We start from the raw sequence: 25,568 nt of genomic DNA, 5'->3' as shown, positions 1-25,568 counted from the left end.
ATGCAGACCCCCAGTAATTACATGAGAGATAAAAGAATCGGTACTAAACAAGCAATAAAATAATCCCAGTTTGCAGAAAGGAATTTTATTTTAGTTTTAAAAACAATTTCAGAAGGGAGATGTTGTCCAAAACGCCCATTTCCAGTAAGGTAAAATTTGGTTGTTACTTTTAAATTATGTGTAGCATTCAGTCAATAGTACAAATTAGTTTTGATTAATCGAAAAATATCAAGAAATTGTAAACATGCATTGCATGATATTCAAAATTCTACCTTTCTGCAGCCATCCTTATCAATCTATACAATATTTTTTTCACTTCAAATTCCATTTTTGTAAAACTTGGAATAAAAAATTAAAAATTAATTACATGTACGCGGTTTAAACTTGTTCATTGATCTCATTGAAATATGACTCAGGTTGTTATTTCCAATTTTTATGACAAAATTTTGTATCATCCGTCCTTAAAGAATAAAAGTTATTTTGGGGAAAACCCTTATGAGCCCTGCCGATTTAAAAAATCAAAAGGACATTTCCATGTTTAAAATTCATAGGTCAAGTACTGAGTAACAGTGAAAAAAGGTCCAAAAGCGGACAAAACATACGGTCGTACTTCCTTGAGATAACGTTACGGTGTATAATCTAAACATAAAATACATCTGAACGAACGAATTCAGCTATTATATTATAATGGTTGCATTGAAAATTTATCATACTCGTATAAATAAATGTAGCACTGGAAGTTATTTTTTTAATTCATTAAATTTCTGATTTAATTTTTGCTCAATGAGTGATTTTCTTTCGTATGATTAACTGATAAACTTCCTCATTTCAGAAATGTCCACAAATTCTACACGTACAAACTGTCCGCCTCTGACTCATTTAATGAACGGAAGGTAGGGTACTTAACGTGGGAGACAAAATTGTTGACAGACAACGCTGGAACAAAAACTTACATGGCGAAGATGTTACGTTGTAAATCTCATCTGTTAATATCATTTGTCCTCTGCCATGTAATAGTAGGTAAGAATACTTTTTTAGAATATATATTTATATATCTACAGTAAGTCTAATTGACCACATTTTTCTGTTGACTTGTCCTGGTATTTTATGTTGTACATCTGTGATCGTGCCTTCAGGCTGTTAACATTTTATTTTTGTTATGGCTGGGAGTGTAAACACTGCATTGTTATATATGTCTTTCTTACTTTAAGCTTACATAAAAATCTTTTAAAATAATTTTAAAATATTATATATATTTCATTAAAATTATTGGAATGTATATATAAATGAGTGTATATTTCTTTATTTTTTTGAATTCATTTTCTCGTTAAAATTCTTCTAGATAAAATCAGACGTTTATCTACAGTATGTCATTCACTCCTAGGCATTCTTAAAATCAACAGTTACATACGTTAAATGATCCGCAAAAGATATTTAAAATCAACAAACAGCGTCTAAATATGCATTTTTAAAACACGAAATAGTATAGTATAGATAAACTAGAGGTACTGTGAGCAATGAGCTCACTAAATGATTCCCCCACCCACCCCCCATATGGTTATAATGCCAAAGTCTATGTTTTGCACTGGGAAACCCGATAATTGTCAGATCAAAAAGTAAAATAAAAGGCACACAATCATGGCATTATGTAGTCAAGAATCTAAGTATCATCAAGTTTTATTCAGTCGTGTAGGAGGCGTTGTGGATAAGAGATGGGTACCCGTCAATGTTATAGAAAGAATGGCCGTGTCCATGTTTTGCTTTGGGAAACCCAAAATATGTGTCCGATCAGAAAGTAAAATATGAGGTCACACTGGCACTATATAACAACGATTCTGTGAAAGTCTCATTAAATTTCATTCACTGTTAAAAGAGGAGTTGCGGATAATAGATGGGTACCCCCAAAGCGCAGCCACGTAGCATCGTTTTTGAAAAGGGAGCAGCCAGAGAAATTATTTTTTACTTACTTAAAAAAGTTAACAAGCAAAAAAAAAAAAAAAAGAAAATTGCCCAAACTCGAAAATCCTATATGGCGGAGGGGGATGTGTGTGACCAAGTTCTGTCAGTACCAATTTTTCGGTATTCAACGCTACATTTCCCTTATATCAATTTCCTGTAGAATAAGGTGGGGGGGGGGGGGCAACCAGTCTTTCACTGAACATTTCCAATGGTAAAAGTGATGTTGGGGAAAAAAGTGGGGGGGGGGGATGGCCCCCCTGTTGCTACGTGCCTGAAGCGTAACAGACGGACGTACAGACAGACAGACGGACACCACGATAACTATATACCCTCTAGCATTTCAAGTGGTGGTATAACAATGAATTGTCCAAGAGAGTTTGAAAGTGTGCAATACACAGCACTCATTAATATCTGCATTTTTATACCCAAGTGAAAAATGGGAGGATACACCGGTATATTGGTCGGGATGTCCATCCTTCCGTCCGTCTGTCTGTTACGCTATCTGGTACCTATCTCTTATCCGAAACTGAATAAGATTTAATGAAACTTTCAAAAATAATTGTTCCATAGTGTCATTGTGTGATTCGATCCTTTTAGTATTTTATTTTTTGATCGTACACATATTTCGGGTTTTCCATAGCAAAACATGGACACTGCAATTCTTTCTGTAATAATGAAGGGAACCCATCTCTTATCCGCAACTCCTCCTATTATACCACTAAATAAAATTTAATGATACTTTCAAAGATTCACTATTACATAATGCCATTGTACACCTCCTATTCTACGTTTTGATCTGACACTTATTTTGAGTTTCCCATACAGATCAAATCATATACTAGTACTTTCCATCATAATCATATGGGAGGCGGGGATATCATTTTAGTGATCGAATTGAGTGCCCAAGTACCACTAGTTTATATTGTAAATATACATACTAGTATTTGACCATGGAGTTAATTAAACACTAAATCGTGACTATATCACACTGCCAAAGCCTATTTTCATTTACGAATATTTCATGAGCTATCAACGAAGTCATTTTTACCTGCAGAAAATTTTAGTTTTCGAGAGTAAACTCTTCAACACAGTGGATATAAAATGGTGTTCTCATTTATAGGCAGCAGACTTAAAAAATATATATTTGATTGTAACAAGACACGTAAATCCAGTTAAATTTATGAGAATGAAATTACATATAAGAATTATTATTACTTGTATAAGTTGTATATACGGTATACCCCCAATCTTTCAATGTGGATGTAAAATATTCTCTTTTGTTTATTTTTTTTTTCAATAGATAGCGAGAAACATTCACTGATGATATATGAAAAAGTAACTTGGATAGAGGGACAGAGACAGTGTGCAGAAAAGAAGGGGCGACTTCTCAGCTCGGACGACTTCTCTCTTTACCTTCAGGAAGTTCTGGAGAAAGTGTCGGGCGATTTCTGGCTCGGCGACATCCAGAAAGTTTCAGAATGGATCCATCTCTTAGGTTGATATAAATATTACAGCTTTGTGGAGCAATACTTAAAAATGATTACCGGTAATGAAAAGTAAAGTACAGTAAAACCTTTCTAATCTGACATGCACTAGAAGACAAAGTGGGTCGTGAAAGACAGGGTGTTATTTTATACAATGTAAAGAACAACAATAAATAGTTGTTGAAAAAACAGAAAAATGTGAATTTAAATAAGGGTGGGAATTCACAGTGATTTGGATTGTACGGGTGTTGGATTAGACAGTTTAAACTGTATTAATATTCTGGTAATTCATTCAGGAGTGCTCGTTATTAAGATTATATTATACTGCATCATACAGGTTGCTACAGCAAGTCCAGTATTGAAAACAAGCTCTTCTCGCCTACAAACTTTACCATTGCTCTTACACCAGGACGCTGTCAAGAATATTGCTTTTATGAAAAAATGTCATTATTTTTTGCCATCAAGGTTTGTGAGACACAATGTTTAAGTTCAGAATATATGGATAATCATATGTACATTTCTCCTTTAAATTTTTCTAAATAAAATTGTGATAAAATTTTAAGAGTTTTTTTTTTCAGGAAGAAACATGTTATTGTCTCAAATCTGACTTCAATTTACCGGGAGACACGGCTGCCTCCAAATGTGATTATAGTTGTAACTTGGAGGAACCAAAGGCCTGTGGTAGCAAAACAGGACCATATCTGAGTGTTTACAAAACAACTAATACTTCCGGTATGTATAAATTGAAATTTTTATTACCAATTAAGCTTTTCAAAAAAAGTGGTTGTTGTTGTGACGTTCCACTATCATCCGATGGATTGTAATTTGTAAACATCATCATCATGTACATACATCTGTTGAGAGAAAAACAAAAACTGTTCTCATCAAGTATAGGAGAGTAAAGTTTTCTTTCCATATTAATTGTGCCTTTGTGCTGAAAGTATTGTGGTAATTACATGTATAACATTGTTACAAACATTTCGCAGTTTCATCTAAAGTAATAAACTAGTAATTTATACAATAAATCTCCAATAGCTTTAGACTTTCATTAGGTTATGAAATGCTTACGTTCACAAGTGTTCACACCAGAATTAACCAGCTTAGAAAAAAAGAGAAAAAATGGGTAAATTTAACGATTTTGATTTGGTCAAAAAATTTGATTCCTACTACACATGTATTAAAGGGTTAAACTTTACTCATCTCTTTTATTGTTGGCAATTCCTAAAACACACACTCACACACCCTCACACACAGACACCCTCACACACACAAACACACTCTTTTTTTACAATAGTAATTTTGTTCAGCACAATGGTCTTTGCAATGTAGACCTGAATTTGGAATCAAATAAACTGTAAATGAATGGATTTGCACAATATGCTAAAACAAAGAAATTTCTCATTATTAAGTAAATGTTTATATCGACACCAAAGAATTCTTTGGAAGTCCAGAGATCACTATGAAAAACTGAGAATAACATAACTGTGATGAAAGGAAGCCAAGCAGCTATATACACAACAAACATGGTCATGAACATGACATTAAAATTCAGTCGCCGTCTATAATGATGACGTAATTTCCGTTGCGCATTTGTTACAACATCGTCACCGATTAATTTTTGAATATTCATAATATTTACGGAAATGTGTTTTGCTCTTACGTCCGCATTCAAACTGGTTGACTCAACGGATACAAAATCCTGGTCGATGCCCTGCTTTTTACTTTTCTGAAGCATTGTATTTCTTCCCGGGAACGTTTTATAGATTACTATTCCCACTTTCGCGTAAAAGACACCACATGCAACTATTATCCCTGTAACAATTACTGATATAATAATCATGCGCACAATTTCTCGCTCCTGTTGAAAATTTCCTGCAAGTGATCGACAGGTTTGTCCAGTGACGTTCATTCCGTTGTAGACGGCATCAAATTGCTTGACGTCTGCGAACATCACGGAAGGTGCCGCAAACATTGCTGAGCCTACCAATATACCAACAACCGCAACCTTTTCAAAACAGGGGTAAATCCGTCGTTTCTGTGGATGACATATTTTAATATATCTACCAATAGCGATAGTCAGTTGTAGTAGCAACGACGCCATGACGATAAAAAAGGTGAAAAAGTAGAAGATTTTACACAAAAGTTCTGAGGGAAAGCTGGCGTAAAACTGAGTATCAATAATGAAGAACACAGTAGTCACTACACAAGCAAAAAAATCCACTCCGGCTAAAAACGGTATAAATATCCTGTTTTCTGTCTTTCTGAGTTTTGTCATGTAAATAAAGAACACAAACGTGTTACCTATTACCCCAACTGTCAAACAGATGAGCAGGTGCACGAAACTCGGAATAAGGTGAGCAGTAAATTCCTGTCTCCACAAATCCTCTTCATGACTGTTATTTAGACAATCAATAATTATCGAAAAGTTCATTTCTATAAACTTATTTTATCCAATTCAACCGACAATCTAATTAATATTAACTTTCTGTGGTTATGCATGTTGTGTACATTGTAAATCCGGATTTGATCGCTACTTTGTCGTCAAAAGTTATGCTATATTGCAATGTCTTATGTACATGGAATTGATGAGAATTCGAACTTCCTGTAAGCTTCCTTTTAACATGGTCAAAATAAACTAGAGTATATGAACAATTTTTTAACCCTCATCATTAAACAATACACTTTTTGAAAGCAAATACTAGAGGTACTGTGAGCAATGAGCTCACTAAATAATACACCCACGCCTCCCGTATGAATATAATGGTAGTATCCATGTTTTGCTCTGGAAAATCCAAAATATATGTCAGATCAAAAAGTAAAATAGAAGGTGCACAATGGCAGTATGTAATAAAGATTCTGTGAAAGTTTCATTAAATTTTCTTCAGTGGTATGAGAGGACTTGCGGATAAGAGATGGGTACCCCAAAGCGTAACAAACGGACGGACGTACAGACAGACGGACGGACGGACATACCGATTACTATATACCCTCCCACTTTTCAAGCGGGGAGTATAATAAAGTCAATCTACTTTTCAAGTGTTCTGAGGATACAGAAAATTAAGCCATTTAATAAATGTTAGCATACCCTTTTTAACATCTGTGTCTATATGTACTATGATTGAAATATTATACATGTAAAACTAGAGGTACAATGAAGCACATTGAAGTGGTAAAATTTTCTGTTTGGATGGAACTATTGAGCTATCTTTAGACACGCCCATTTCTTTAGAAAGGAAAACTCGGTCAAATGATTCAATCGAATACCTGTAGAACAGGTATTTCATAAATATAACATCCAATGAAATTGACGGTTTACATAAACACCTAGTAAGCACGTGTTCGACTGATACATGTGTTATGCTAACTCCAATAAACATGATAAAATCATAATTATGTACAAATTCGTTGCAATGCGTGTTTTACATAAGCGGGAACTCTATACATAGCTCTTTCTTATTTAAAACTCTTAATTTCAACGTAACTCATGTTGCTTGTCGCGGGAAGTGTAGTGTCCTAAAACATTACGGCGGATATTCCTTTCTCGTTTCTAAAGAAATGGGCGTGTCGTTATGTTATAATTGACGTTCAAAACCAAACTCCATACAGTGTCGATTCTCCGGGACTACTTTCCCTACGAATAACGCCACTATGATATGGAGTTGTAGCGTAACGTAATACTGAGCTGTTTGGAGCTTGGTTCAAAACATGACTCAGAACGTTTCGTCCAAATGGAAAATTTTACCACTTCTGCGCTTCATTGTACTGTAAGCACTGAGCTCACTAAATGATACCCCCGCCTCCCATAATGTTCATGTTTTGCTATATGGACCGCTCTCTGGGAAAAGAGGTCTTAATGACAAAATTTTCGAAATTGACTTTTTCAAATATTTCAAATCTACAGCAAATTTGGGACACACAATCAAAATCTGATTCAATTTTCAATGACATGCAGTTGGGCAAACCGCACGAGACTATTAGAAAGTCTTGACTGTGACGTCATATGTCGCCGTAGTAACGTAACACGAATAAAAGTAAAATATAAATATAAGAAATAAATATCATTTTTTTAGAGTTTCATTGGGATGTGAAATGAAGTCGGTACGTGATCAAATCTACTATAACGCCCTTCGGGCGTTATAGAATTTGATCACGTGACCGACTTCATGTCACATCCCAATGAAACTCTAAAAATGATATCTTATTTCTTAAATGTAACAATAACGTCAATGACGTTTTTAAATAACGTCATCCTTTTTTAATGACGTCTTAGAAATAAAGAGTTTCAATATAACGTTATCTTTGAAAAAAGAAATGACGTCTTTGAAACGAAGACTGAGATTAATTTGATGATAAAATAGAATTATCTAGTTTTAATTTTGATATAATTTTTTTTCTAACACATTTTTAAATAAAATATCTATTAGCACATTTATTTAAGAAATAAGGTATCGTTTTTTGAGTTTTATTGGGATGTAAAACGGGTTGGTCATGTGATTAAATCTCATAAAGCCCGAAGGGCTTTATGGAAGATTTGATCATGTGCCAACCCATTTTATATCCCAATAAACTCAAAAAATTATACCTTATTACTTATATTTACATTTGTGACTTATTCATACTTTAAATTTGCCTGATTGTGACTTTTAACGTGTGAAATGCATTATTTTTCAAACCCAACGGCACTGAACGCGCGTCGATCCTTTATGACGTCACTGAGAAATTACGTAACGTTTATCCATACGCACATCTATGACCTCTTGACCCCGTACCTGTATTTATACAGTTATAAATACGCTTGCTTTCAGTAGTGTTATATAAAGGAAAACATTTGCAAATGTAAATATTAAATTATAAAGTGAGTGTATCCGTACATGTTGCACAGCGAATGACATTGTGTTTATCTTTGTATATCCAATTAATTTCATAAAGGTAGACTACAGATGTTTCTTAACAATAAATGTTTTTCAAGGACTAACAAAATAATTATGACAACAAAGAAACAGAAATCTAATATACAAAACAAAACTTGGTATCATTACATGTACATTATTCAAGCGGTAAACAGGCCTGATGGTAGGCCTTTCAACTAATTTTTCAAGTTGCACATATGGTAAAAAACATTGTATAGATAGATTTATAGGTACATGAAATTATCAAAAAAGATAATAATTTATGCATACTTTTAATTATATAATTAAAAAGTTTAATCATTTATAATTGACTTCTCCGATGTTGTGTTTTAAGGACAGGTAACTCAGGTGTGAAAAATAACCAACTTAGTGCCGATTTATGAGTTATCGTTTATAGGAATGACATATAGGCTGCTTCAGCATTGGTATTGTTATGTACACAAAAGGGTTCCAAATATTGTTTTGTACACAAAAGTGTTGACCAAGAGAAAGAGAATGCCTTCACTCTACCGGAAATAACAGGGTCAAATGAATGGGGAACAGACTATATTCAATATTTTTAACTCTCTTTGACGATTGTTATGAAGGAGAAAATTAATGTCATGATTTTTGTGTTCGCGCTTTTTCGCTTCCTATATAAATATATATTTTTTTACAAGTAAATGCAACAATTGACCATCTTATTTGTGTTACTAAGCACGAAGGAGAACGGCCGAGTATAAAAAATTAATTAGGTTAGAACTAAGACGGAGGGTGGATTTCACTTTTTATTTTAATGAAAAAATTTAATTATATGTAGTTAAACGGTGTCCGCAACTACACAGTAAGTAAGTTTTACATTTAGTGCTAAATTTTAAAACAACTGAATTCTACTGAGAGCACAGAAACACTTGGGAAATGCTAAATACTGCCTTGCGTGTAAACAGTTAGAGTATAATATACACTTTAAGAATACTATCCACCCCCCTTCTATATATTAACGCAACACAACATAGGTGTGAGCCAGACAAGCTTTGCAGGCAGCCGGCTTTTAATAATTTTATTAACATTCTTATGTAGCAAGACAGATTGACAAATCCTTGTTATTTAAATAAACCATGACATAAACAATTATGCAAAATATCCCCATAATCGACATTAAAAACCGCCCAGGAAAAACCATAGATAAAATATATGAAAAAACTATGGAAACCTGTGTCCGAACGCAAGTGTTAAGTAATGTCTAGGGGTGAATATCGGACTTATTCATATAAAAAACGAAAAGAAAAATACAAATATATATTTGAATTTAAACAATCTTGTCAAAACAAAATAAGAAAAAAAAATAAAAATAGTGCTCCGTGCACTGAGAAAGACTGGCTTAGAATGACCTTAACTTTACGCCACTGACCCTTTATACTGGCCTTCCTATGGCCCGCCTTGTATTACTACGCATAGCTATTCAAACACGTTGCTATCATACAACGTTTTCCCGCTATTCTCCGAAACGCGGGAAAACTCTAGTATAATATACACTTTAAGAATACTATCCACCCCCCTTCTATATATCAACGCAACACAACATAGGTGTGAGCCAGACAAGCTTAGAATAAAATGTTCAAAAGTAAGCAAAAGTTGTAAACGCTATGAAAAAACTCAACAAAAATGCAAGTTATTATGAAATATATGATATAAAACTTTTTTTTTTTTTTTTTTTTTACAAACATATTTCATTTACTAAAGAAAAAATTTCAAGTCATAATCCTAAATTTTTCGAAACAGAAAGTCTACTTTCTAGGCTGTCTTTCACGTATCCATCTTTGGACGAATCTGATGCCCATCTACCATGTTTCTTCCAACATCGCTCGTTTACTTTGGAATTTGCTGCAGCCGTCGCACCTCCTGAACGCAGAGAATGAAGACCAATATTGATGTTTCCCATAACGGATTTAAGTTTTGACAAAATGCACTCCCTGGCCCTGGTATAACTAAGTTTTTTGTCTTTGTATATTAACTTTAAACCGTCTTTAGATTTAAACACGGACTTGAACAAAAAGTGACCAGAAGAAATGTCTATACTTCCTAAAGATATATAACGATTTAACATTTTAACTGGACAAGCCGAGGTAACACCAGCAGATATTAAAATTTCGTTTCCTTGTCTATATTGATCGGTTTTGCTTTTGTTGATGGAAATTTTCACATATCCGTCCATGAAAGTTAAATCTGAACAACGGAGAGAACTAAGCTCCTCGAAACGTAAAAATCCAGCAAAAGAAAGAAGAATCATACACAGATCACGCACTTCTAACAAATTTGTGCTGTCGACATAAATATCACACAATAAAATTAAATCACTGGCTGTGACGATTTCCTTTTTTATAACTTTAGGTTTGTTATTACGCTTGGAAGCCTCTAATAAATTTTTAATGAAGGAGTGTTCTGTTGGATCCTTATGGCCTAAAATAGAATGGGCCCACTTAATAGCATATACAGCACTGGAAATGACGTGGAAAGAACAACCGATGTGCAGTAAGTGAGTGAGATACAGGGAAATGTGAAATGGATTGGCCGGTATAGCTGATTTTCCTTTGTTTGCGATGAATTTTGACCATCTGCTGAATGATGAAATATATTTCTTGCTGGTGTTCACACTTCTAGATTTCATGATATATTCACACATTTTTGTTGCTAACACTGCATTATCTGGAGATGAAAGGTCCACACCTGATGAAATCAAACTGTCCTGCACACTCTTTTGAACATTTAGCTCTGAAAAATAAATAAATGACAAATTGTATATTATTAACATGTATCTAAAATTCGATTCGTAATGCAACCATGTCAAATACTTTGTGACCTCCAAATATACCATTTGCCCCTCTACCTCTTTCAGTTATCAAAGAATTGACCTTCTTCACTCCCTTAATAAAATAATCCCAATCATCCCCTTTGCGTAATAAAGGCCAAAATGGGGAAGATTTCCATTGAGGAATGATAAGAGTACCCTTTCCTTTGTCTTGTTTAAGTTTGTTTATTGTCTTACAAACCAACCTAGGAGGCGGAACCAACCAATTATTGTCATTACCCCAGAAATGCTTAAAAGCGTCTATCCCACTGGTATCTGGGCACCACCACCTTGAATTAAATTTAATGCATTTAGTATTATAGTCTGTTGCAAACCTATCGCATGAGTGTATGCCCCAACAACTGTCAATAGTTTGAAAAACACTATTTTTTATTCCCCAGTCATCACTATCAAAACATCTACTAAGCAAGTCTGCTTGAATGTTATTGCCTCTTGGCACCCAATTTATATCAAACACTATTTGTGAATTCAGAATTTTTTCATTTATTTTAACAGCAATATCATGCAAATGAGACTTTCTACTACCGACTTCCAAAATTCTACAAGCACTTTTGCTGTCAGTATACCATGCTACGTTTTTGCCCTGAATACTTTCTCCTATAGTATTCAAACACCTGTTAATTGCTTCTAGTTCTCTCCACGTAGAACTTTTCAAGGATTCCTCTCCTGTCCAGAGACTTAGTACCTCTGTAATCTCTGAATTTTCTACATAAGCCCCAAAACCTGAATCAGAAGCGTCGCTAAAAACCTTTAAATCTGAAGATTCACTGCAAGTCTTAATTTCCTTACCATTAATTGACACTGCATTGTCTCTCCAAAATGTCAATTCTCCTAACGATTGATCACTTAGTTTAATACTTGAATTCCAACTGTATCTTGTCAATATGTCTTGATATAAATATCTAGTGTTGAAACGAACCGCATGTCCTATAGCGGCTTCCATAGATATGATCTGACCCACAATACTAGCTATTGATTTCACCAGAAAGCATACGTACCCAGATTGAGTCTTAAATAAAATTTCCTCGATACACTTGAGAAGCTTATTAATTCTCTCTGAGGTTACTTTTAAGACACCGTTAACCGTATCCCATTTAAAACCTAACCATACTATATTTTGCTGTGGGTACCAGACACTTTTTGAATCTGCAATAATAAATCCCAACTCTGTTAAGTCTCTTTTGATAATATCGCTAAGTAGAAATGCGTCATCAAAATTACTACATCCAGCTAATCCATCGTCCAAATACATGACAACCTGAAAACTCAGGGATCTCCAATACTGAACTACTTTTCTCATAAGTTTTGTAAAAATAAGAGCTGCTGAAGAAATGCCAAATGGTAATACATTGAAAATAAAATATTTGATAGCACCATTGATTTCCCATTGAAAACCTAGATATTGTCTATGCTGTTCAAAAATTTCAATGTGATGATACGCTGATTTTAAATCGAAGCTAAATAAAAAATCCCCTTTTTGAAAAATTTCTCTTGCAACTTTAACATCTTCCATTCTGAACGAAAAATCGTGAATACAAGCATTGATATGCCTACAGTCTAACACTAAGCGAGGTTTACCTGCTTTGTTGAAAGCAAGAGTCAAAGGATTAACAACAAAAGGAACATTCCTTACCTGTGTTACGCAACCTTTGTCAATGAGCTTTTGAATCTCGGAATAAACAATTTTGACATTATCCCTAGCAGATTTGTTATTGTCCAAACAAACACTCTCTGGAATAGTTTTAAATGGAATCTTGTATCCGTTTACTATTACATCTAAAATGTACTTATCGGTCTTTATTTCTACCCATTTTGTCAAATGACTTCTCAAACGTCCAACTGGACTGACATTTTCATCTACAGTGGCCACAAAACGGCGTACATTCGTTTTTCCATCTAAAACACTAATCTTAGATAATACACTTTCTTGATTACTGCATATATTTTGAGCAATACTATCTAAATTACTTAACTTAGAGCTTGTCTCTTTGCTGTTGCTGGTGCATTCCTTTGCCCAATGACCGGCGAAACCGCATTTAAAGCATGTCCCCGACTTTTTGCTGCCCTCGTATGACTTGGTCTGATTTTGTGTGCTGTTGGACTTCTCCGGGTATGGGTTGATGCGTCTGGCCGCTCTCGCCTTTTGGATCCGCTCCTCTTTTAACTTCTTTTCGGCCCTTATTTCTGCCTTCAAAATTCGTTTTTCATCCTCCTCGTCAGACGCTAATTCGTGCTGCGTGTATTCTTGAACGGTGCGCCATCCCGTCTTGGATGAGTCTGCTAATTTAATTAATTTTTGTCGCTGATGAATAAGCTCTATACCTGAGGAAATGCAATTAAAGGCTACTTCTGGCTCCCCTTCGCTCAGACCCGTGTTGGCCTCTACCAGCTTGTCTCTAATGCTGTTGTTAAATTTGTACTGAGCCTCGTTTCCCTTTCGCTTAAAGACAAAAGCCTTGTCGTTTGCTGCTTGAAGTTTAGAAAGCTGTTGCTCATGCTGTTGTCTTTGCTGTTTCGTTATTTTCTGCTCGAAAGATGATAATTTGGAGTCCATTATCTCCGAAACTCGTTGTAGTAGCTCGTCGTTCGCCATGCTGCCCGAGAAAAATAGTGCTCCGTGCACTGAGAAAGACTGGCTTAGAATGACCTTAACTTTACGCCACTGACCCTTTATACTGGCCTTCCTATGGCCCGCCTTGTATTACTACGCATAGCTATTCAAACACGTTGCTATCATACAACGTTTTCCCGCTATTCTCCGAAACGCAGGAAAACTCTATACCCCGAGCCTGCTCTAAACAAGTTTCAGCAGTGAGTTATCGTTCATAACACCGACCCCTAGCGGCAGTTGAAAGGCCTACTGATGGGAAATTGTGACCAGATAAATTTTTGCGGGCGTCGGTAAGATCATTGCATGGTCAGTAAAGTAACTGGTCAATCCTGGGTAAAATTTCTCGTCTTTTAATATGTTGATCTTAACTTCTCCTTATGAACCTTAAATACCTCTACAGACAAAATACAAGACTTTGTACTTTGTAATCAGTTTGGTACATTTGTATTCCCCTTAGAGATGTAGGAAAGTCTTTCATTCCAGCCACTGTCATGCAGGGTACCCGAGAGCCGAGTGAAAACTGTTCCACGGTTGTTTCAGTCGGATCAATGAATTAGTCTCCTAAGTTTTTAATCAATGCTGCAAGAGTTTGACATCGAACTTGCATCACAAACTTATTTGTCATATTTGCCCCGTCATAATTTGCCACATAAATCATATACATAAAAAAATTCTTGTTTTGGCCATTGCAGTTATCAGTATGAATTGTACATAAAAGTTCTGTATTTCAGAGAAACTAATAGATAAAATAATTGAATCTGGCCTATGTGTATTTGTAGCCTTGGGCACTATACAGTTTCATGTTGAGAAATTGAAAAGTAAAAGAAATGAGACATATCGTCTTTTCGGAATCAAAACTTATGGATTTTATAAAGAGTCAAGAAATGGAGAGGCCATTGGAGAGCATAACGAGTTATAACTCATTGGTATCGGAGATGTCACTTAAATATTATATGGCGTTTCGAAGAAGTGTTGAGACTGCCAAGCCCCTGAAAAGAAAAAAGAACCCTATTTTAAAAATGTGTGTTGAGTTAATAATTAAATAGATAAGGCCATCTTTAAAAAAAAATGGTTGTCCTCTCTCAAACGAGTGTCTAAAAATGGCCCGACTCATAATTTTTTTTACATACCAGGAAACATTTTTTTTCCTTTTATTCCTCTTATCCCGTCAACAAATATGTTGAAATTTTCAGGAAATGTTTTTTTTTCGACCTTCCAAATGATCCAATAATTTTACCCTTAGTCGGGAGAGGGTAAGCAAACATTTTAAAGATGGTCTAACATGCCCGAATTTAACTTGCTATATAAAATTTGAAAAGAAATATTATAAGATTAAAGAAGACTTAACTGATATGCACAGTCTGTAGGAGGTAATTTTAGTTGAAAGAGGGGGATCAGCTTAACAGACAAATTTAACAAAAACAAAGCACAAAAAGTCACATTACTTTTGTGGTGCACAACTAAAACTTATTTAAATCTTCTTTTGAAAAGTATTTACTATTTACTGGTAAAGCTTTTAAGGGTTACACTTTTAATAGCTTTGTTATCTATTAAGTGTATAATAGTGAATTATTGCCCTCCCGCTTTGGTTGGTATGGATCTGATATAAAGTACAACATGAAGGATGACTCGTTTTCTTACGGTACAACTTTAGATCAAATCTCTCTAGGAACGAACTTGCATAAAATCCAATCAAATACAGTGTAATATACATGCATTTCTTAATATATGTAATTACTTGTTTTCAATAAAAACACAAACTAAATTATGTACTTCCACAGACACCTCAAGAGTGGATAAAGTACATGTACTTATTGCCCCCCCCCCCTTTTCGAATGGAGATTCGAGTTACTTTTCACGATATGCTATATTAGAATCGAATCTTCCAATTTAAAAACATTTTACATTTATTTGGAAGAATATCTTTGCTTATGAATTAAAGTATATAATACATGTAATAAAAAATTATAGATTTGACGGAGAGTGTTTCTAAAATTATAGGATCGTTACATTTTTGTTATTAGGGGGAGAGGGTTAGTCCATCTTGTTAGCTTTCAGATAGGGATAAGTCATGTTCAGATACATGTAAGTACAATGAAGCGCATTGAAGTGGTAAAATTTTCCGTTTGGATGAAATGTTCTGAGTCATATTTTGAACGTCAATTATAAAAAAAAAAATGACACGCCCATTTCTTTAGAAACGAACAAGAAATAATTGTCGTAATGTTTTTGGACACCCCAATCTTTGCGACAAGCAACATGAGTTACACCGAACTGGGGATTTTTAAAGTTATAAGAGAGATTTAGAGAGTTCCATCTTTTGAAAAACACGTATTGCATCGAATTCGTACATAATTATGAATTTATCATGTATATTGGAGTTTCCATAACACATGTATTGGTCGAACACGTGCTTACTCTGTGTTTATGTAGACTGTGATTGGTTATTATAAATACAGAATATACAATGAAGCGCATTAAAGTGTTAAAATTTTCCGTTTGGATGAAACGTTCTGAGTCATGTTTTGAACGTCAATTATAACAGAATGTCACGCCCATTTCTTTAGAAACGAACAAGAAATATTCGTCGCAGCGTTTTAGGACACCCCACTCTTTGCGACAAGCAACATGAGTTACGTCGAAATGGAGATTTTTAAAGTTATAAGAGAGATTTAGAGAGTTCCGTCTTTTGTAAAACACGTATTGCAACGAATTTGTACACAATTATGAATTTATCATGTTTATTGGAGTTTCCATAACACATGTATTGGTCGAACACGTGCTAATTCTGTGTTTATGTAGACCGTCAATTTGATTGGCTATTATATTTATAGAATACCTGTTCTTTGTATGACAATCAACGTTCTAAAGATAGCTCAAAACGTTCCATTCAAACGGGAAATTTTACCACTTCAATGTCTTTCATTGTACCTGTACTACAGGTATTCGAATGAACCACTTGACCGATTTTTCCTTTCTAAAGAAATGGGCGTGTCATTGTATGACAATCAACGTTCTAAAGATAGCTGAAAACATTCCATTCAAACGGGAAATTTTACCACTTCAATGTCGTTCATTGTACCTGTACTACAGGTATTCGAATGAACCACTTGACCGATTTTTCCTTTCTAAAGAAATGGGCGTGTCATTGTATGACAATCAACGTTCTAAAGATAGCTGAAAACATTCCATTCAAACGGAAAATTTTACCACTTCAGTGCGCTTCATTGTATAATGTCATGTATGATAACCAAATTTCATACAAGTCCACATGCCTGTGATATATCAGTAATTCAGTATCTCACTCTCTCTCTCCCTTATGGTTTAAGACCATTTTGTATCGGGTAATCAAGCCAGGATCCAAGCCTCGGATTTTTTTCTGGGGGGAGGGTGGATGGATTCTGCATAAGTAAATATTATATCCAAACCATAAATTTGTTGACGAGCAAAAACAAACAAACGAACCAAAAAAATATGTACACTCCGTTCAAAGGGGAAAAACTCATTCCGTAGAGGGGTGGGTCGGACTGCTTTCACTTCTTAATAAGCTTCAAAAGTAATATTCCTCCTCAAATTTTTAAGCATTTGATTACTAACTCGGTATTTTTTTTTTTGGAGGGGGGGGGGGGGGGTCCGCGCATGGAAATAACACATCGTTTATGAAGTTTTTTTTATATTGATTAGATGAAACTACAATGAAGCGCATTGAAGTGGTTAAATTTTCTGTTTGGATGAAACGTTCTGAGTCATGTTTTGAACGTCAATTATAACATAATGACAAGCCCATTTCTTTAGAAACGAATAAGAAATATTCGTCGAAATGTTTAGGACACTCCACTCTTCGTGACAAACAACATAAGTTACACCGAAATGGAGATTTTTAAAGTTATCAGAGAGAGTTAGATACAATGAAGCGCATTGAAGTGGTAAAATTTTCCATTTGGATGAAACGTTCTGAGTCATGTTTTGAACGTCAATTATAACATAATGACACACCCATTTCTTGAGAAACGAGAAAGAAATATTCGTCGTAATGTTTTAGGACACCCCACTTTCCGCGACAAGCAACATGAGTTTCACTGAAATGAACATTTTCAAATAAGAAAGAGGTATATATAGAGTCCTCGCTTCTGTAAAACATGCATTGCAACGAATTTGTACATAATTATGATTTTTTCATGTTTATTGGAGTTAGCATAACACATGTATCAGTCGAACACGTGCTTACTCGGTGTTTATGTAGACCGTCAATTTGATTGGCTATCATATTTATAGAATACCTGTTCTACAGGTATTCGATTGAATCATTTGACCGATTTTTCCTTTCTAAAGAAATGGGCGTGTCTAAAGATCGCTCAAAACGTTCCATCCAAACGGAAAATTTTACCACTTCAATGCGCTTCATTGTAGTTCCTGCTTCTGTAAAGCACGTATTTTAAAGAATTTGTCAATAATTATTAATTTTTCATGTTTATTGGAGTTACCATAGCACATTATCGGTCGAACACGTGCTTACTCGGTGTTTATGTAGACCGTCAATTTGATTGGTTATTATATTTATGGAATACCTGTTCCACAGGTATTCGAATGAACTATTTGACCAATTTTTCCTTTCTAAAGAAATGGGCGTATCATTGTATGACAATCATCGTTCTAAAGATAGCTCAAAACGTTCCAATCAAACGGGAAATTTTACCACTTCAATGCGCTTCATTGTATTATTCTTTTAGAGAATAACCGGGAATTATAAGCATCGCTTATGGAACGCCATCACTGCCTTATAGCATATAACTATGCATTTATAATGTCAATTTATCATTACGTGATGTGAACATATCTTTACGTTCTGTCATTTTTTATGAGATGATGTAAAAATATTTTAACATCATGTCAATGCTGCATTACATGAAGTAAATACATCCTTTCATTATGTCAGCACTTCTTAACTTCATAACTTGAAGTAAAAAATCCATTATGTGAAGTGATAATGTGTTTACTTAAACAATAAAATGCTATAAGGTAGTGATGGCATTCTCTTACACATTACCGTAAAACAGTATATACAATGAAGTGCATTGAAGTGGTAAAATTTTCCGTTTGGATGAAACGTTCTGAGTCATATTTTGAACGTCAGTTATAACAAAATGACACGCCAACTTCTTTAGAAACGAACAAGAAATACAACAGTAATTGTAATGGTGGGACACCCCACTCTTTGCGACAAGCAACACGAGTTACACCGAAATGGGGATTTTTAAAGTTATAAGAGAGATTTAGAGAGGTCCATCTTTTGTAAAACACGTATTGCATCGAATTCGTACATAATTATGAATTTATCATGTTTATTGGAGTTTCAATAACGCATGTATTTGTCGAACACGTGCTTACTCTGTGTTTATGTAGACTTGCATTTGATTGACTATTATAAATATAGAATACCTATACTACAGGTATTCGAATGAACCACTTGACCGATTTTTCCTTTCTAAAGAAATGGGCGTGTCACCGTATGACAATCAACGTTCTAAAGATAGCCCAAAACGTTAAAATTAAAACGTTAAATTTAACCACTTCAATGTGCGCTTCATTGTATTTGATAAATATAATTTCCAATGAAATTGACGGTCTACATAAACACCGAGTAAGCACGTGTTCGACTGATACATGTGCTATGCTAATAAACATGATAAAATCATAATTATGTACAAATTTGCAATGCGTGTTTTACATAAGCGGGAACTCTATATATAGCATTTTCTTATTTAACAATCTTTATTTTGGTGTATCTCATGTTGCTTGTCGCGGAAAGTGTAGTGTCCGAAAACATTACGACGAATATTCCTTTCTCGTTTCTAAAGAAATGGGCGTGTCGTTATGTTATAATTTATGTTCAAAACATGAGTCAGAACGTTTCATCCAAATGAAAATTTTACCACTTCAATGTGCTTCATTGTAATGCCACGCCCATTTCTTTAGAAACGAGAAAGAAATATTTGCGTAATGTTTTAGGACACCCCACTTTCCGCGACAAGCAACACGAGTTTCACTGAAATGAAGATTTTCAAATAAGAAAGAGCTATATATAAAGTTCTCGCTTCTGAAAACATGCATTGAAACGAATTTGTACATAATTATGATTTTATCATGTTTATTGGAAATAGCATAACACATGAATCAGTCGAACACGTGCTTACTCGGTGTTTATGTAGACCGTCAATTTGATTGGCTTTTATATTTATGGAATACCTGTTCTACAGGTATTCGATTGAATCATTTGACCTAATTTTCCTTTCTAAAGAAATGGGCGTGTCTAAATATCGGTCAAAACGTTCCATCCAAACGGAAAATTTTACCACTTCAATGCGCTTCATTGTAATATTTAAGAAATATGACATATAAAACTATATTTGTGCTTTTGCAATTCTTTGCTTTTCTCAGACTTTGGCTGTTTTTGTCAAGTGCATCTTATTAAACTTCTCAGATAGGTCTAATTTAAAGTAGAAATTTTTATCCCGAAAAAGCATATTTAGATACCAATGTTTATTAATATGATATGAAATTAGAAGTAATTTATGGAGCTTTGAAAATAACCTTGAAGCACATTGAGAGGCATATAATGAAAATTGTTGCATGAAAATATTTAATTTTCAAGCTTCATTTAAAGACTTTGTGAATTGAATTATAAATTAAAGAGTTGTCCTTCCTGGCTGAGGGTCGGAGTCCCTTAAAGCAATGAATTCAAGTTTCACTCTCTGTTTCAATTTCAGACAAACTTGGATAACTTTAATTTTTGATTTTTTTTTAAATAATTGTTTAGATGTCGTTGTCACTCATTTTTTCAAAACACAGGGTGACCATTGAGTACTAAGCTTTTTACTGCTGAATGTTCTTTGAAACATTGTAAACTACCCCCGAATTGATGCTTATCAATTTTGCTATGTGTCTTAAGGTCAATCAAACATCATCGATGATAATTTGTTGAATTATAATTAACACTACATTGGTTGTTGTAAGTCTTTGTCGCCACGGACGGTACCCATTTTTGATGCCCATTATCATTATTGTTCATTGGAATCCACCTACTCATGAATGTATCTATAAAACAGACATTTCATTGCCGTTCACATCACAAATTTCAGTGAATATTTCTTTGAGATTCACGAGTTTTACAGCAGCTTCCATTAAGCGTTTAATTTAACTCTAGTTTACTGATTCTTTACCATTCATTTTTAATGCAGTATTTCGAATAGCCCTTGTTTTCCAGCTTCTCGCAATGAAACTATGTAATGAAAAGTGGTCTCATAAACTGTTATCAATTCATTAAAGTTTCAATAATGAGAGAAAGCAAAGCTTTATGTCATATGATTTTCAAATTGTATGTAATAGAGCTCGGGACATTATTTATTGAACAGCCCTCGTATCATCATTTGCAGATCTTTTTTTTATAGATAATAGCAAAATTTGGATGTGTCAGAGAATATCATGCAGTCCTAATGAAAAAAGGTTTAGGGCTGAAAAGTGTTCGATTCCATTGACTCCTTATTGTTCCAACAATCACAGTGAGTTTTTAAAAGCTTTTTTTTTAAAGCATACTTTAATATGGTACGCTGTGGAATTAAGAAAGGAAGAAAACAGTTGAAGATTAAATCATGGAACGATCACATATATAATTTTTTCTCGACTTACAGCTGGTACAGCGAGAAATTGGACGGAAGCTAATGCGATGTGTTTGAAAGGAAATGGTCAATTAGATGGTAATGCTAGTTTAGATGATACGACGAGCAAATGCAATGAGATACTGATGCGAATTCCAAATACTTACGCATTTTGGCTTGGCATCCTTAGACAAGTATTCAAAACTATAGATAAAGGTATAAAGCACACCTGTTTGATAAAATGATTCACATTTATTTATTGAATATTTTCATGGTTATTAATATGACTAGGTTGCACATTAAGAAACACTGCGATGTTCTTTTTCAGGGTACCCAACTGAATTAAATTCTTTAAAGCAGTGTGAGTTTTTCAACAGACAAAAAAACATGACGGAGCAAACAAACACATGCAGGAAGGAAATGTTCGTTGTTTGTCTAGTAAGTTTATCTTAACCAAGGAATGAAAGATTGAGATTGGGTACCTTCATGTATTTTTTAATTGCCCGTTTATATTAGACATCATTTTGGCGTAAATGCATGTAATGTGAAGTTTTCTTCAATGCCGATTAGAAAAAAAACTAACGTGTCACATCTATTGTTTTGTTTTAATCTTATTTTATTGAAGTTCCTTGATATTGTGCAAAAATATTTCAAATACATGTTTAATAAAGGACTATATAATAAATCACAAATTATTCAGTACCTATTCATACGTACGTACCTTTATCAGAATGATTATCAATAGAAGATACTTTTATCATTGACCTAGGTATCCAACAACGCAAGTACTTTTGTTGTACAGATGGAAGATCAACCAGCTGTTGAAGAGAGTGGGAGTGATAGTACATATACTCCATTTTTCTTTCTCTTCAGAATAAAAACAACAAAATTATCGAAAACCTCATGCAATTTCAAATTCTTGAAAACACCTTTTTTCCATTTTAATTGAATCTTTTGTATCAATGTTTTTGTTTTCATTATTTACAGATGACATTGGTTCCGTGGTGGGTGGGGTGTTCGGAGGACTGTTTCTAATAGCAATTTTCCTTCTCCTGACAGTCATTATCGTAAGGTATAAAATCTAATATAGTTTATCTGACAGCATCTTCGCTAGCCAAGAGTTTCTGATGAGGAGAGTAGCATATCAAAAACCCTTGGCTAACGAAGATGATCTGACAGCAAAAAAAAAATGTTATTAACTGAGTATTGTCCTTTACACGGACTTGTATTAGATATAAAATGAAATGTATAGTTTTTTTTAAAAGAAAGGTTTTTACAATTATATTTTGTCTGTTTGTTCAACTCCTAAGGTATATTTATTGATCCATATCAAAAGATAATTTCAAACCACTATTTTTTCACAGGCGACGTAAAAAAGGAAGACAAGAAGATCAAAACAACCTGAAGTTTGAAAGTGAAACACCCACATCCATCAGTGAATTAAAGGTTAATCAAACAAATGATAATGGCTTCAGCAGGTACCCAGAGATGAATTGCACAGACACAAAAGAAGATACATATTACAAAAGCCAAGACGATTATGATATTCTTGGTAAAAGACGATCAAAATTAAAAGGAACTCAATCTGAAAATATCTATAATCACGCTGGGAGTACCACCAACCAAAATCATTATGCAAGTGCTGCTCAAGTTTCAAAAAGGATTTCTGGAGAAGACTTGTATGATCATACGAACAAGAGTGAATATGGAACTGTGTCAGAGATAGAAAATGACAATATGTACAGTGAAAGCTGACCATAAGAGTAGAACTTTATCACTCTTAGCTTTAACACAGATCTCCTCATCATTTGTTTAAAGCAAATGTTTACCTGTTTCACTCATCCATCCTGATCAAGACTTGTGCATAATTTTATGGATGAATGAACAAAGAAATTCATTTCTCACTGAAATCCATGTCACGCTGTGCCATTGAAAATGAATCATTAAATTGACAAATAGAGTTAACAGGTTAAATATACCTTGATACTTCACTGAAAAATTTTTACAATAACATATATGCCCAAAATGATCTACCCTGTTTACAGTAAATGCTATATGTATTGTTTCATTTTGCTGTATAATATATGAATCTTTTAAAAGTAGGTGTTTACCGTATATACTCGCCTATAAGTCGGTATTTTGGGAGTTAAATATTGGTCTAAAACTCTATGTCCGACTTATAGGCGAGTCATAAAGAGATTGGTATTTTTCTGGAGGCTAAAAGGTAGTTTCTTATTTGCATGTCCGTCGATTATCAAAGAAAGTATCTGGATATATAAGATTATTTATGTATTCTTAGATTATATATAAAAAGTACAAGTATTTGCACATTTTAATACTTTTTGTAACAAGTCGAGCGGACCCTTGTCACAAAATAAAAACTCCATTGTCAGGCATAACAAGTTTTTATTGAGGATGGCAACAATCAAACAACAACAACAAATGAGATGCTGACCATTCAGACAATCAATTGACCCGAAAAAGGGGGGGGGGGGTGAACTTGTCCTGACTACACTTAATACAGTTTATTTATTTATTCTAGTATCTGCAAACAACCTTAGCTGTCGGACTCGAAGTGAAATAACTTTGCGGAAATACTTGCGTTAAAATAAATAATTATGAATTCATTTTAACATGCGTCAATCCGGACAGTCCCTAAATATCTATATTCTAAATCTGTACTAAATATCTCCAGCAATCAACTTTATTACTGCCTAACTTACAAAGATACTATGCGTAAATTATCCCGAACATATGAATATTCCTAAAATGACTTTATTTTCAGCTTAAGCAAATCCGAACAAATACTGCCAAATCCGGACAACCCATTCCGGACAAGAATAACCTATGTGAACTTGACTGTATGAACTATTCTGGACATCCGAACAAAGGATCCGGACAACTATCAAAATATAATTCTGTCTTAAAACATTTCTGTGACGTCATCTTTTGTTAAACCTGGTTCAATAAATTTGTTATTGTCCTGCACCCCGTCCAATAAGTTACCTGTAGGTGTCCAATAAGTTTCAACTTATTGGACAGGTACAGGTAACGTTAAAATGAGAACAAAGAGCGAGGCAAATAAGTAAACAGCACTTAAAGGCAATGAAAAATCTAACAATTTAATATGAACAGGGTAGGAAAATAGTAGCGTTAAATGTTAGTATTTCACAAAAAAATCCTATTGAAAATGGCACAAAAAATCCAGTGAATTGAATGTCTCAGATTCATTACTGTAGACGCGCATCCGTGGCTCCGATCATAAAGTTCCTGAATTCACCGTTCATTGCTATATAATAGATTCATTTCCCAATGCTTGATTCACGGAACATAAAATAGAATCCAATGGACACAAAGAATTAATGAGAAGAATGCGTTTTCTTAAACACAACCTTGAGCTTTTTGTTTATTGAAATATCCATTTTTCCGCATTAAGCACAAAATTTCGCTCACGAAATTCCAACAGAATCCGTAATTTCATCAGTGGTTTATTACCATTTGTCCACCTAGTCCTGCGTCGTTTGAGCGAGTGTCTGTCGTTGTTTTAAGGAGTGGCTGGGGTAAAATCCTTCCGAGTTCGAAACCTGCACACAAAAGAGAAAGTGTTGCATTTAAAAAAAATACACCAGAAATAATCTCCCAATTTCAAAGAAAATGCTAAAACAGTTGTAGGATTAAAATACTTCAAATCCTATTGCTTTACAAAAATTACCTGTTAACGGGAAACTCCGAAACATAAGAATATTATCCGGATTTCATAGTAAAAACTTGAACTGAGGCATCTTGGTGTAATCTGTAAGTGGCATCGTCAAAACACCCGATTCTGAAGGTATTTTTTTTTAAATCAAAATGCACGTCGTCATCCGTTGTCGTTGCGTTGTAAAATGAATAAATTGTCAAGAATTTTGTAGAACTGACTTTTACGCATGCGTAGTTTAGATAAAAAAGTCGCAATGCGGACAAATAAGACTAAACAAAGTTAATGTTCATATTCATCGATATAAAACACCTCTCGATGATTCCTACAATTAATTAAATCAGAAGAAAAACCAAAACTGGTTTTCTTTGGCCTAACTTGATGAACAGTACCAGGTAGTCATT

The 25,568-nt window shown here is 34.2% G+C and overlaps 2 protein-coding genes and 1 long non-coding RNA gene across 3 annotated transcripts; 2 read left to right on the top strand and 1 right to left on the bottom strand.

The window, feature by feature from the left end:
• The first annotated feature begins 797 nt into the window (after positions 1-797).
• On the top strand, positions 798-4,495 carry LOC134265112 (uncharacterized). The gene is made up of 5 exons (XM_062747349.1): positions 798-1,020; positions 3,260-3,454; positions 3,781-3,908; positions 4,022-4,175; positions 4,479-4,495. The coding sequence occupies exons 1-5, from the start codon at positions 954-956 to the stop codon at positions 4,493-4,495; spliced, it is 561 nt and encodes a 186-aa protein (XP_062603333.1). The 5' UTR covers positions 798-953.
• Positions 4,496-21,506: 17,011 nt separating this feature from the next.
• Positions 21,507-23,572, top strand: LOC134265108 (uncharacterized). Its single transcript, XM_062747343.1, has 5 exons — positions 21,507-21,683; positions 21,796-21,905; positions 22,237-22,309; positions 22,455-22,539; positions 22,832-23,572. The coding sequence occupies exons 1-5, from the start codon at positions 21,536-21,538 to the stop codon at positions 23,220-23,222; spliced, it is 807 nt and encodes a 268-aa protein (XP_062603327.1). The 5' UTR covers positions 21,507-21,535; the 3' UTR covers positions 23,223-23,572.
• An 801-nt stretch (positions 23,573-24,373) lies between these two features.
• LOC134265107 (uncharacterized) lies at positions 24,374-25,512 on the bottom strand. The gene is made up of 2 exons (XR_009991689.1): positions 25,180-25,512; positions 24,374-25,051 (listed from the first exon to the last, which is right to left on the bottom strand). It is a non-coding gene; the product is annotated as an uncharacterized LOC134265107 (long non-coding RNA).
• Positions 25,513-25,568: the final 56 nt, after the last annotated feature.

The sequence above is a fragment of the Saccostrea cucullata genome, unplaced genomic scaffold (genome assembly GCF_032062105.1).
Source record: "Saccostrea cucullata isolate Sc308-1 unplaced genomic scaffold, CSIRO_AGI_Scuc_v1 ctg1888, whole genome shotgun sequence".
Classification (NCBI taxonomy): Eukaryota; Metazoa; Mollusca; class Bivalvia; order Ostreida; family Ostreidae; genus Saccostrea; species Saccostrea cuccullata.
Note: the sequence above shows the minus strand (reverse complement) of the source record. Positions and strands in the feature narration are given on the sequence as shown.